This window comes from Triplophysa dalaica, chromosome 8 (genome assembly GCF_015846415.1).
Source record: "Triplophysa dalaica isolate WHDGS20190420 chromosome 8, ASM1584641v1, whole genome shotgun sequence".
Classification (NCBI taxonomy): Eukaryota; Metazoa; Chordata; class Actinopteri; order Cypriniformes; family Nemacheilidae; genus Triplophysa; species Triplophysa dalaica.
In genome coordinates this window covers 4,425,525-4,437,717 of record NC_079549.1, presented here as the reverse complement: position 1 = coordinate 4,437,717, position 12,193 = coordinate 4,425,525, and the positions used below count along the sequence as shown (strand labels likewise).

General features: G+C 37.2%; 1 protein-coding gene across 1 annotated transcript in view; it reads left to right on the top strand.

Annotated features, from left to right (window-relative positions):
* Positions 1–12,193, top strand: part of col4a2 (collagen, type IV, alpha 2) — a 79,644-nt gene that overhangs the window by 57,160 nt on the left and 10,291 nt on the right. The window contains exons 5-31 of the mRNA XM_056754487.1: positions 3,512–3,646; positions 4,155–4,199; positions 4,750–4,866; positions 5,014–5,082; positions 6,189–6,224; positions 6,343–6,396; positions 6,483–6,518; positions 6,892–6,933; positions 7,020–7,088; positions 7,178–7,222; positions 7,565–7,618; positions 8,122–8,157; positions 8,246–8,290; positions 8,390–8,441; positions 8,600–8,707; positions 8,894–9,040; positions 9,247–9,318; positions 9,399–9,547; positions 9,788–9,860; positions 9,953–10,059; positions 10,214–10,397; positions 10,544–10,585; positions 10,690–10,761; positions 10,860–10,958; positions 11,067–11,288; positions 11,375–11,536; positions 11,700–11,870. Of these exons, the coding sequence (XP_056610465.1) occupies positions 3,512–3,646; positions 4,155–4,199; positions 4,750–4,866; positions 5,014–5,082; positions 6,189–6,224; positions 6,343–6,396; positions 6,483–6,518; positions 6,892–6,933; positions 7,020–7,088; positions 7,178–7,222; positions 7,565–7,618; positions 8,122–8,157; positions 8,246–8,290; positions 8,390–8,441; positions 8,600–8,707; positions 8,894–9,040; positions 9,247–9,318; positions 9,399–9,547; positions 9,788–9,860; positions 9,953–10,059; positions 10,214–10,397; positions 10,544–10,585; positions 10,690–10,761; positions 10,860–10,958; positions 11,067–11,288; positions 11,375–11,536; positions 11,700–11,870 (2,443 nt within the window). The remainder of the gene's footprint in view (positions 1–3,511; positions 3,647–4,154; positions 4,200–4,749; positions 4,867–5,013; positions 5,083–6,188; positions 6,225–6,342; positions 6,397–6,482; positions 6,519–6,891; positions 6,934–7,019; positions 7,089–7,177; positions 7,223–7,564; positions 7,619–8,121; positions 8,158–8,245; positions 8,291–8,389; positions 8,442–8,599; positions 8,708–8,893; positions 9,041–9,246; positions 9,319–9,398; positions 9,548–9,787; positions 9,861–9,952; positions 10,060–10,213; positions 10,398–10,543; positions 10,586–10,689; positions 10,762–10,859; positions 10,959–11,066; positions 11,289–11,374; positions 11,537–11,699; positions 11,871–12,193) is intronic.

The following is a 12,193-nucleotide window of genomic DNA, read 5'->3' as shown; positions in this document are numbered from 1 at the left end:
GAAAGACAATTTTGGTGAGTGATGTCATTTGGAGGGTGAGGGAAGGTTCAAGTTTTTGATAAATATCATGAGGGGCACATAAAAAAATAAAATATGAATGGCCTAGATTTTTTTACAATAATTGCTGCAATATTCCATAAAAAGAGAATTGTCTGGTTTGATGACCAAATTTAAATTTTGTAACAAATCAGAGTTTCTCCATTCATAGCCTTTTTGTTTCAGATAAACATACCTTGTTGGAGATTGTAGGGTTATGATTGATAGTTGGATGTTGAGGTTTGGGCTGGTTATCTCATTTTAAGCAGATCACAGAATGTGGGTCAAGAAATCATGACCCATGGGAGGGGACAGGATGTGGAAAGGCCAACAAGGGATTGAATTGGTCACTGATGACAGTCCTGGGAATGACAAAGACTTGATATCTCACGCATATGATCGATTCTTATTCTGTACCTAACACGCAATGTTCACATCTAGTTTTTACTTACATAACATATTCATGTAAACCAGAGACTGTATGACACCACACATAGTTATGTTTTCTGTTCTGTATTTTGTGAATGTACACAGGGGCGCCTGCAGGATTTTCAGGATCTAAGGTTTCGCACAGAATCCCCCAACCAATAATAAGCTCTCACACACGCATATACCAAATACTCAAGAACAGCCATAAAATTAATTAATATATATGAGATATATATAAGATGAACCTTGGTTAAAGCTGTTTGAGGCTTACTCTCCTCCTCCCTGTTTAAGCACCTCCTCGCTGTTCATTTTTTTAATGTTCATTAGAGCAAGTCCAGGCACACACTGCAGTTTCGGAAGTGACAGTCGCATTTAAATACAGGAGTGAATTCACTAAAATATCATCCCATGTGTGTACGGAACAGGTATAGTTACTCCCTCACTAAGTGATTATTGTCACACTGGTAATGCTGTTCTAGCATTTTGCAGCTGTAAATAAGAAAATAAGCCTGATCTATTTCGGCTGAGACTTAACTTTAATTTAAAATAAACTAGCGCTGACAGGCATGCTTTGTTTTGTTTATGCTCGGAAGGCTGTATCACGGAGCGCTCCTTTGAAGTGTTGCCATGTTCATGTATTTTTGTGCGCTCTTTATGCTCGATATTTGGTCTGTAGCTCACAAAGCTCGGCACTTTATTTTTAAAAAGAAATGCTCAGTTACGGATATTTGAGTTTTCTAAAATGTTACCTATTTGGATTTTTTTTGTTTATTTTCTGATAGTCTTTGATTGTTGTTTTTATCTATAAAGATTTGGCAAACATGTTACTTAAACAGATCATGACAACTGCTAACCATACACACATTAGATTTTACAATTCAAACTATTTATTTTATTTATTCACTCTCATTCTCTAGCTTTCTCGATATGTCATGAATGTACACAGATTACTAATCAATTTTAATACTATTGAAATATTTAAACATATAAATAAAACTATAACTAGCACCCTCTCATGGTATGCACAGTACCGTACAGCTGCAGGCACCCCTGATTATGTACATATGTTTGTTGGATATTTGACGGAGGGGACAGGATAATGTAACTTTGGATAAACAGAAGAGAAAAGTGGTGCATAATATATCTGCTATGCCAAGTATTCCAGAAATTGAAATGAAAAGTTATAGTACCTGATCCAGCTTAGCAGACCCACTTGAACAGAACAAACCTTATCAGATGAGAAACACTGAGGAGACAGAGCCTATGTTTATACTTTAAGACTTTTAGCTTGGGTTAATATACATTACATATTTCTGTGGCTACAGTATTTGATGAGCAGCCTAAATATCACTATCGCCTAATGTCTCTATGACAGATATGTTCCATAGGTTTGTCATTTAAAAACAACAAAAAGTCGAGCAGTCATGCCAGTGTTTCAATGTTATTATAGTCAAGAGTTCTTTCCCTTGAAACATTCGTCATGCCTCATTTCCACGGAAATAAGTTGCCCAATTATAAGATGTTTTTGGATATTCTCCCATGACTTTCAACGAAATCTTAGCTTGTTTAAATTAGATTATCTTATCATTTAGAAGTCTTATATTTAAAGGTCCACTTTTTTTTAGTTATTTATTTCACGGCTTCATGGGAAATATTTGCTGCATCTGTAGCCGAGCCCCTATACCCTCCCAGCACCAACGCAATTTTCTTTTGTTTCCATTAACTGTCGAAACACACACTTGTGTATTTCTTTTAAATATTGACCAAATGAAGACATCGTAGTTGACATAACATTATGCAAACATAGAATTTAATTCATACGTGCCTCCGTGCCAACATACCTTTGCATAAAATCTGAGAAAACAACATATTTTAGGTTTTAGTAGCTCAGCTTAAACAGTAGATTTTGTCTTCATAGGTCATGGGTTTAAGTACTTGACCTCTGAGACCACAGAACATCTCAAGCACACGTTTCACTTCAGTTTGACTGATGAGCACCCTTAACACCTCTGTGTATCATGCAACCCTCTTCATGAAAACCTTGTTGTTGGCGAGACTGCAAGGCGTCTTTTTATCAATCCAGCCAATCAGAGTATATCAGGAGCTTGTTCAGTGTTCTGTTCTTAATCATCATAGATCTACATAAACACGATTCTGACCAAAATGTGACCTGTACTTCATGATACAAATTTAAATCCCAAAATGGTTTGCAATTTTACTGACAATAAAAACAATTATGTAGAGGTTTATGAAGCATATCATAAGGATGCAAGTTACCTAAAATTCGATAGCATCTCATGACTCCTTATATGTTCAAACTGGTAAAATTATTTGTTAAGTGATCAAGAAAAAACATACTTATGAAACCTGCTGCATAATAATCACATAAAAAATTTTTTGAGCACATGCAGCCTGTCCATGGATATGCACCACTTCTAAGCGGACCGATCCACAGATAAGAGGGACAGACTTCAAAACAAACACAAACTCTCAGTCGCTATGAAACTCATCTAATATCATAGTTTAATCAAAGAACAGCAAGTGCAAACATGTACTTTTTTTTACTATGACCATAAGATATGTGGTCTACATCAGATATATTGGGTATATTGGGCATGTTGGGTGATTATTTGCTGTTTTACAGATGTTTAAAGTCATTCATCAATTCAGATTAAAATCTCACTTGAATTAAGCAAAGTCAAGAAGTCTGGTAGGGTATTGGATAGTAAATTACAGGAACAATACATATGGAAACCCCCAACTTGTCTTAAACTCATTATGTAGTGTGGCCTTTGGAGCACTGGATGGCGCTATAGAGCTTAAACATGTCTGGTCAAAGATTGCCATCTTGTGGTCCAGTTTTATTTCCAAATTAGATAGCATTATAGTTCCCTGATATGATATGAAAGATAAACATGGTCAACATGTAATGCTTTTATAAAAATATTTACACATGTATTGCTCTAAAACCTCATGATTTGTAAATGTGCATACTTTCATGCTTTATTTTCATCAACCTAACCATGCCTTTTTGTCTGAACTGCAGGGTTTCCCTGGTCCACTCGGTCCCCAGGGCCCTACTGGCCCGCAAGGCCGGCAAGGAGACCCAGGCCTCCAGGGCCCTAAAGGAGAGAAAGGAGAGTATGGCAAAGGAGGGGCTATGGGTCCAAAAGGAAGTGTGGTAAGTCAACCTCTATGGAAGAACTTATGTAGATACTGTTTAAATAGAATGCAGAGGTTAAATTTATATCCAGCTGGGCTAGTTTTCAATACAGAATTTGATTGTATTCATTTCCAATCAATTGAAATTAAATATGTGGTGCCAACATCTAAAGAAATGTCCAAGCCATGTACCAATTTTAAGATCAATTTTATATAATATGTATTGCATATTGTATTAAATTGTATACAGACTTATTTTATATGCACATGGGTCTTTCTTTAAACAATAGCCAACATCTCTATTTCAAAGCATGGAAAAAATAATCTGAAATTGACCATTTCAAGTTAGTGGATGCATATGTGTCTGAAAGAATCATAAATACACAATAATATTGACAAATGTTATTTGGTAATCAATATAAAATACAACAGATTTGGAAAAAAAAAGTTAATAGAAAAATCTACAGCTTATAATGTTCAGATGAACTAATATGTTAAGTTTCTGACATATTTTTGGTTTTCTTTAGGGAATGCAAGGGGTTCCAGGGTTTGATGGAGCAGATGGTGTACCTGTAAGTAATAATTGTTTTTGTTTATATAGAAATTATTATCTTTTGTTTTAAGATTGTTTGTAAAATTAAGGAATCAGCCAGAAGAGTTCGCACTACACATTGTTTACTGTATATTCTAAATTCAAACAGCAACTTTTGATGAAATGCTTATACTGTGTAGTCACCCTTTGCCTAGAACTTACTACATTTTATCAAGCAATTTCATGAGATCTCAACCTGTGTGGAACATTACTGAAGGGGATCCCTTCTATTCTGGGCTCTTATTGGCTGTTTTCCCTTCATATTTCTTCCAAAGACATGCATATCAATGTTTTTAAATACAACAGAGAAAACCTAAGAAACAACAAAAAAGTAGGCCTACATTTTTTGTTGCTTTGCTAAAACTTTCATTCTCATAAAATTTTCCACATATTTAATCTCAAACAATCATACATAGCTTCCGTTCAAACAGACCTTCAAAAACATTTGTGACGCTAAAGACTTTAACAGTAACTGTTTGTAATTAACAACAACAATTCATCTGATTTACCCTCTTCTGAACTCTCCTTAGGGACATCCAGGACAACCTGGTCCTCGGGGAAAACATGGAGCTGATGGCTGTAATGGAACACGTGGAGTCTCTGGAATACTAGGATTTCCAGGAATGGATGGCACACCTGGATTTGAAGTAAGTTTTTATGTTTCCTATTGACATCACACAAAATGTATACAAAACCTTTTTATATAAACACTTTTTTAACCACAATACTTTTTTAATATTTCTATATTTCAATCAATTTCTATACCCTGTGATCTTATCTTTTTTTTACTTTAGGGCCGGCCAGGTTTAAAGGGGGAGAAAGGGGACCCCTTGGACATTTGGATCTATATGGAAAGATTCAGGGTAAGATGGGCATTAGATGCTCTTTCTAAATGACAATTGAAAAGTGACCTTATCTGCTCCGAAGGAGACCAAAGAAACACTTAAAAAATCAGTACAAAATGATTATTAAATATTCCATACAGGATGATTATCTATGTCCAAGACTTAATAGAGTGTATTTAAGGATATTCAGTGCCTCCATTAATCAAACAATAGTGAACATGAGTATTTTCATTAGTACAAAGAAATGCAATAGTAAATGTTTAAAGGCCACATTCCCCGCGATCCCATTTTTTCAACCTTTAGTTAGTGTGTAATGTTGCTGTTAGAGCATAAATAATACCTGCAAAATGATAAATCTCAAAGTTCAGTGCCAAGCGAGATATTGACTTTATCAGAATTCTCTTTTCAAGGACTACAGAGAACGGCTGGATCAGACTACAGCCCTCTACCTCTAAAACACTTCTTTGAAACGTCCTTTGAAGTCCTGCTTGCAAATTTCTCCTGGTCAATCTTCGTGTTTTATTATCCAACTCGGGTCCAATATAAAAAGGAAAAACTAACGTTTCTGTTCTTAGTGTTAATTAATATAACCGGTCTGACTCCAATCAGTCAAGTGTCATTTCCCTCGCCATAGTAGGGAAAAAATCTCTAACAAAGACTCCCGTTTGCACATGCACTAGCAGACCTCTGTTACACTTCAATCGATCCGCATGTGTATAACTGATGAAGTGAAGTTGACGCAATTGTTACTGTTTATTGCTAAAAGCCAACATGTGCACGTAGAGGGGGGCCGACCAATCACAACAGCCTGAGAAGCGGAAGCTCGTTGATATGGTATGGGTGAGACATCTTCACACACACGATCTAAGTGGGGAACCAGTCACGACAGACCGGGTTAGCTTTACCAATTAGAGCGTTTCGAAAGGAGGGACTTTATATAGACCGGATGAAATCGTTTTGTGAGAAGAGGGACAGTGGTCCTCTAATAGACTTGAAATATGTGAAATATAAAGTGTTTTTTATTGGAAAGATGAACATACATCGTTAAACACCCAAAAAAACATAATCAATGCCTCTAAAACTGCAAAAGACTGGGTCATTAAATGTTTTTTTTCATGTTACAGGGAGACCCAGGACAGCCAGGCTACCAAGGAATCTCTGTAAGTTTTTTTTTATTTCTTCTCCATCAAATTAATAATACAAATTAATTTAATTAATATAATATAATTTAAAATTAATATAATTGATTATCTCTTATGATTCATTTTATCACTACAGGGACCCGATGGTAAGCCAGGTGACAGAGGTCTACCTGGATATGTAGGTGTTATGGTAGGTTTATCTTATGTACAACAAAATTGTGCTAGCATTATTCTAAAACCACCATATTTACCTCAATCTGTATTGTCTTTCTTCAGGGCCCTCCTGGTCTTAAAGGAACAAAAGGACAAAGGGTAAAAAACAGCAGTTTTGCACAAGATTGCCCTTAAAACTATGAGTTGGTTAGAACTTAAACATTCCCTTATCTGTACTTGCGAAGACAACACACACATAATTTTAAACAAAAGTAAAAAAAAATTAAGAATGAGTAAATAAACAGAAGGATAAAACAAGTAAAATACTGTATAGGTTTATGTATGAATTTTAGTCACCTCTTTTAAGAAACAAACATCCTTAAATCCTTCAGTCTGTTCCTTTAGAAAATATATGAATGAATATCAATAATAACAACTTTTTGTCACAGAATATGATCTCTTGTAAGTCGTTTTATAAATTAGCATTTTTCAGTGGATATACTGTAAATAAACATGTTTTATTTCACTACAGGGTGAAAACACTAAAATATTAAAAGGAGTCAAAGGAGAGTCGGTAATGTCTTATATAATGTCAAATATAATGTTTTATGTTAACACTGGGAGAAGCAGACTGTATTTAATATAGAATACTTTTTATAGGGTGATGTTGGAGAACCAGGCCCACAAGGACCTTACCCACACATCGGTCCACCCCTCACAGATATTCAGGCAAGAAGAACACAACTTTTTCGATTTGCATAAAAATGAATTATTAGTGTCATTTTCATCTCTTTCATTTCATGGATTTTCTTAAACAGGGTGTGAAAGGCCGAAAAGGTTTAAAGGGCGATTCAGGAAATGTGGTATGTGACATTTAAGTTTCTGATTCTCATAATAGGTTTCCCTTAGTTTCATTTCATTTAACACTTTAGTTAGTTAGTGTAAATAGTATATCGCTAATAAATGCTGCTATTTTCACTTTGTGTAAACAGAACCTACTGCTATTTAAACTTAGTATAAATAGCATCTATATAGTCCTTATCTTTCAGTCATTGTCTTTTTTTTATGGCATGAATGTTAGCTGGATTTAAAATAATTAATAAGCAAATGTTTAGTGAGATGGTTGCCAAAATGATCACAGAGTGAACTTGTTTTAAAGGGGAATTGGGATTGCATGCGTACTAAAAAATTTTTTATTGTTCCAGGAATTTGACTTCTCCAAAGGAGAGGGGGGTGTTTCAGGGTTACCAGGGCCACGGGTATGAACTCATATACTGTATTAGTGGTACAGGTGCACTCAGTAATGTTTTGTTTATGTTGCAAACATTGAAGTAGTCTTGGACTGACACCTAGTGTCTTGGAGGCAGAATAACTCTAAAGCAAAACTTACATACTGCATACAGTCAGTCATAATTCATTTATTTTAAATGAATTCATTCCAACTGAAAGTGTCCAATAACAAAGGTTGTTAGCTAAGATAAAATCTGTAGTGATCGGTTGATCCTGTTCTGTGTGAAATATTAACTTTCATAGGTTATTACATGATTGGAGACTTCTTTATTAACATAGTTTGCATGGTTTCATATAAATGTACGTGGTTGATTTTTTATTGATAAAATAAAATATATGCTTCTGTGTATAGCCTTAAACTGTTTTGATGAGTTTTGATGAAAAATGACTGAGTGCACATTATGTCCGGAAATTTGTGAATTTAAAAACATCTAACAATGATGTAAGCAATTACTGTTACTATTTATTTTAGGGAACCCCAGGATCAAATGGCTGGCCAGGACCCAGGGTATAACATTTTTCTTAAAATACATAAAATTATCACAGCATTTTTGTTTATTTTAAGCCTTTCTGTACATCTCTTTGCCTGTCTGTAGGGTGATGCTGGACAACCAAGTGCCCCAGGAAGCAAGGGCCAGAAGGTTTGAAATGCGTTTTTTGATTTGTTCAATGCTATTTTTAGTTAGTCATCACTTAAAATCTGTATTAATGGCTGTATGAATCTGTATATCTTTTTATAGGGGGGAAGAGGTGAACCCGGAGAACCACCAAGTTCATTTGACGAAACCATAGGTATTTAAATACATTTTTAGTCAGTTTCCCTGATAAACTCTTATTTAATCTCTTTGTTGGTTACAGCGCTTTACTTCTGATGCCACATCTCACATTCTCTGTATTCTTTTATAAACTTTATAACTTTAAACATTTCTCTCATTGTCTTGGCCATATAGTGGGTCCTCCGGGACCTGAGGGAGAGCGTGGTCCAATAGGAAATCTTGGTCCTAAGGGTGAAAAAGGACAACAAGGTTTCCCAGGTCCCCCTGCTTCTCAACAAACAGGTAAGTGAGACTATTGAAGGAGTATTTCAACTAATAACAACCATTCTAGCTCAACCTTGCCTTCATCCACAATTTCTTTAATTTAACAGTATGTTCAATGTTGGTTGAACCATTTGTTTAAAATTGTATGGTTCTTTTGCAAATTTGTAACCAAATGCCATCACTATTTTGATTGTTAACCCTTAGAGGTTCCCTGGGCTTCAGAAGGACCAAAGGGACAGAAAGGAATCAAGGGTGAAGCAGGAGAAAATGGCAATCCTGCCACCAAGCCTGGCCTAAATGGTTTTGATGGACGGCCTGGACCCAGTGGACCACCAGGACCCAAGGGATCATGTGAGTGTGTTAAAGGATGAAAGAGCATACACCATCCCAACATTAGAAGCAGTATATAGAATATGAGATACAATTTTAAAAAAATAGAAATGTGAAATACAGTTGTTAGGAGTGATTTATGCTAAGGCGGTTTAAAAGACTGACATATTTTATTGCTGATTTTATATATGACCACACTTAATGATTATTAATGTGCTTTGATACAGTGGAAGACTTTTTCAGAGGTCCACCAGGAAGACGAGGACGTCCAGGAAGTACAGGAAAAAAGGGACCGAAAGGTATGATCAATTTGCTGCATCCGGTGATGATTATTGCTGGTGACATTTGTTTAATACAGCTGTTTTATTTCATTGGTCAGGTGACCATGGTTTGTGTGAATGCAGCACACAATCTGACTCAGGCCCTCCGGGCCCTCCAGGCGAGCGTGGTGACTATGGCATGGTAGGCGAGTGGGGTCAGCATGGTGATCAGGGAGATCCTGGACCAAGAGGCAACGATGGGGTGCCAGTAAGTAGACATGTCATCATCTTTACAGTGCTGAAATGAGTTGTCTCTTGCTTAGGTCACATGAGACAGTGAAAGGCAACGTGGCTTTGTGTACTGTTGTGACAGTATCTTAAGGCATCACTCATTCACTTTTACTGACCACAGGGTTCTTATTATAAGTGAACATGAAAGAAATTACTTTAAAAAATATATATATATATGTAATACTCTCTTTGAATTGAATCTCTTCAATCTCTACAGGGTTTTCCTGGTGCTAATGGATTAACTGGACCAAAGGGGGCAAAAGGAAACCTGACTGTAGCTACAGAGAAAGGTCCAAAATTCAATAATAAACTAGAATAGAAAAACACACAGGAGGATATATTTGAGAAGTTTTACTATTTTGCACATGCTTGTGGTATGTAGGATCACCTGGAGACTCGGGGGACCCAGGTTTCAGTGGTTACCCAGGAGAGCCTGGCAGAACTGGATATTCTGGAGAAAATGGTGCTTCTGGTCTTCAAGGTCCTCCTGTAAGTCTATCAAAAGGCAACAACTACAGTGTAGAGTTTATATATAATAATGTGAAACCATTTAAAAGGAAAGGTTTTTCATTTGAAGAAATGCTCCGATGCCAAATAAACTAATCCGGATCCTGATCCTCAATGTCTACATATATTTCGCCAGGGAGAAGGTCCAGTTGGTGAACCTGGAGAGAAGGGCTACCCAGGTAGGCGTGGTTCCTCTGGCCCAAAGGGTCTTTTAGGGGAATCTGGTCAAGTTCTTGGAGCGATCAAAGGGATAAGGGGCCCTCCTGGAGATGAAGGAATAATTGGACCAGATGGACATCCAGGGTTGCCTGGTGAATCAGGTGAGGATCTCTTCTACTCCTTTGGCAGTCTCTAACTGCATTTATTTTATCATCAGAATTAATTATGAACACCATTTGCAACTCCCCAGCATTCTGATATTGCCTTGTTAGCTTTGTGTACATATTCTATCATACATGTTTTACAGGAGACTGCAGCTCAAGTGAAGGAGAGCAGTTGAACATTGCAGGTACTGTAGCTGGATTGGTGGTCAGTTTTGTTTTTACACATAAAAGTCAAATATGTGTGTGCAATGCAGCCAAATTTTGTCATATTTGTCTTTGATGTTGAAAGGATGTTTTAGAGATCCCGGACGACCCGGAGAAACCGGAATGCCTGGTGTTCCAGGATTGGATGGATTTCCTGGTAAAATTATTTGATTGTTTTAAATTTTTCCACATACAAACCCTTTTCATATATGTTTTCTCTATTTACAATATGTTTTTCCCTCATTTGTTTTCTAGGGGTACCAGGTTCACAAGGCCCCCGAGGTCTTTCTGGAGATCTTGGAGTCAAAGGAGAGCTAGGGGAACGAGGAAGAGGAGGTCCACCTGGACCAATAGGTAAGACCGCTGCCTGGTTAAATCGATTGTTTGTCACTGTATTTATATATAGACTGTGTCTACCACACTTCTTTTGTCACCTCTGATAATCTGATTTTGGTCACTCAGGTTTTGTAGGACCTCGTGGTGATTTAGGACCTCCTGGCTTTAAAGGGGAAGAAGGATCTCCAGGGAAGCCTGGTAAACAAGGTGAAGATGGTGCTTTAGGGGAAAAGGGTGAACATGGGGAAGTTTTAGGAGCATCTTCTGGACCCCCTGGAGATCAAGGACTGCCAGGACAAAGGGGTGTCAGTGGTTTTTCTGGAGATCCAGGCGTAAAGGGACACTCAGGTGAAAACAGACAGACAGAACTGTCAAAAAATGTATAATTTGTTCTAATGTCCACAAGACTCACTAAAGCATTCACTGACACACAGGTATGGAAGGCATGCCTGGTATCATTGGCCGTAAGGGTGTAACTGGCCCTTCAGGTTTTCAGGGAGAGATAGGAAGGCCAGGAGCCACGGGAACATTTGGATATCCTGGGCAGCCTGGTAAAACAGGAGCCCCTGGACCACCTGGAAACATTGGACCACCAGGTAACAAAACTGATGCTTAAAACAAAAGGGTAAAAATATAATTTTGCCCTTTGGGCCTTGAAGATTAGTAGATATATATATACATTCTGTATATATCCTATATTGGCTGTTAAATGTTTGTCAAACAACCTTCTCCTAATAATGCTGTATTTTCTCTTTACAGGTTTTAGTGGAGAAAGAGGAGATGAGGGTGACCCTGGTCCCTCTGGGGTCAGGGGATTTAAAGGTGTCCTTGGAGACCCTGGAAATGCTGGTGTGCCCGGAAACACTGGAACACCGGGAGAACCAGGACAAACAGGGACTCCTGGTTTTGATGGCCTCCAAGGGGTTAAAGGTTAATGTTCTTTTACTGAAAGTCACTGCAGCACATCAAACTTTAATGCTAAATTTGTTTTATGAAATTTGGACCATGTGACTTGTTGTCCATTATATGTGGATAAAAACTTAGGGATGGGCGTGGTGGGTCTGTAGCGCCCTTTTGACTATAGTGGTGGGGATAGTTTTACCTATACAGTCACCAGACATGGCACATATGTTGTTCTCACCAAACTGAACATCTTTCAAAATTACAGTGATTAACTCCACCCAACAGGAAGTCAGCCATTTTGGATTTAATGTGTTTTTTTGCATGTATACTCTTCCTTGAAATTCATGAAA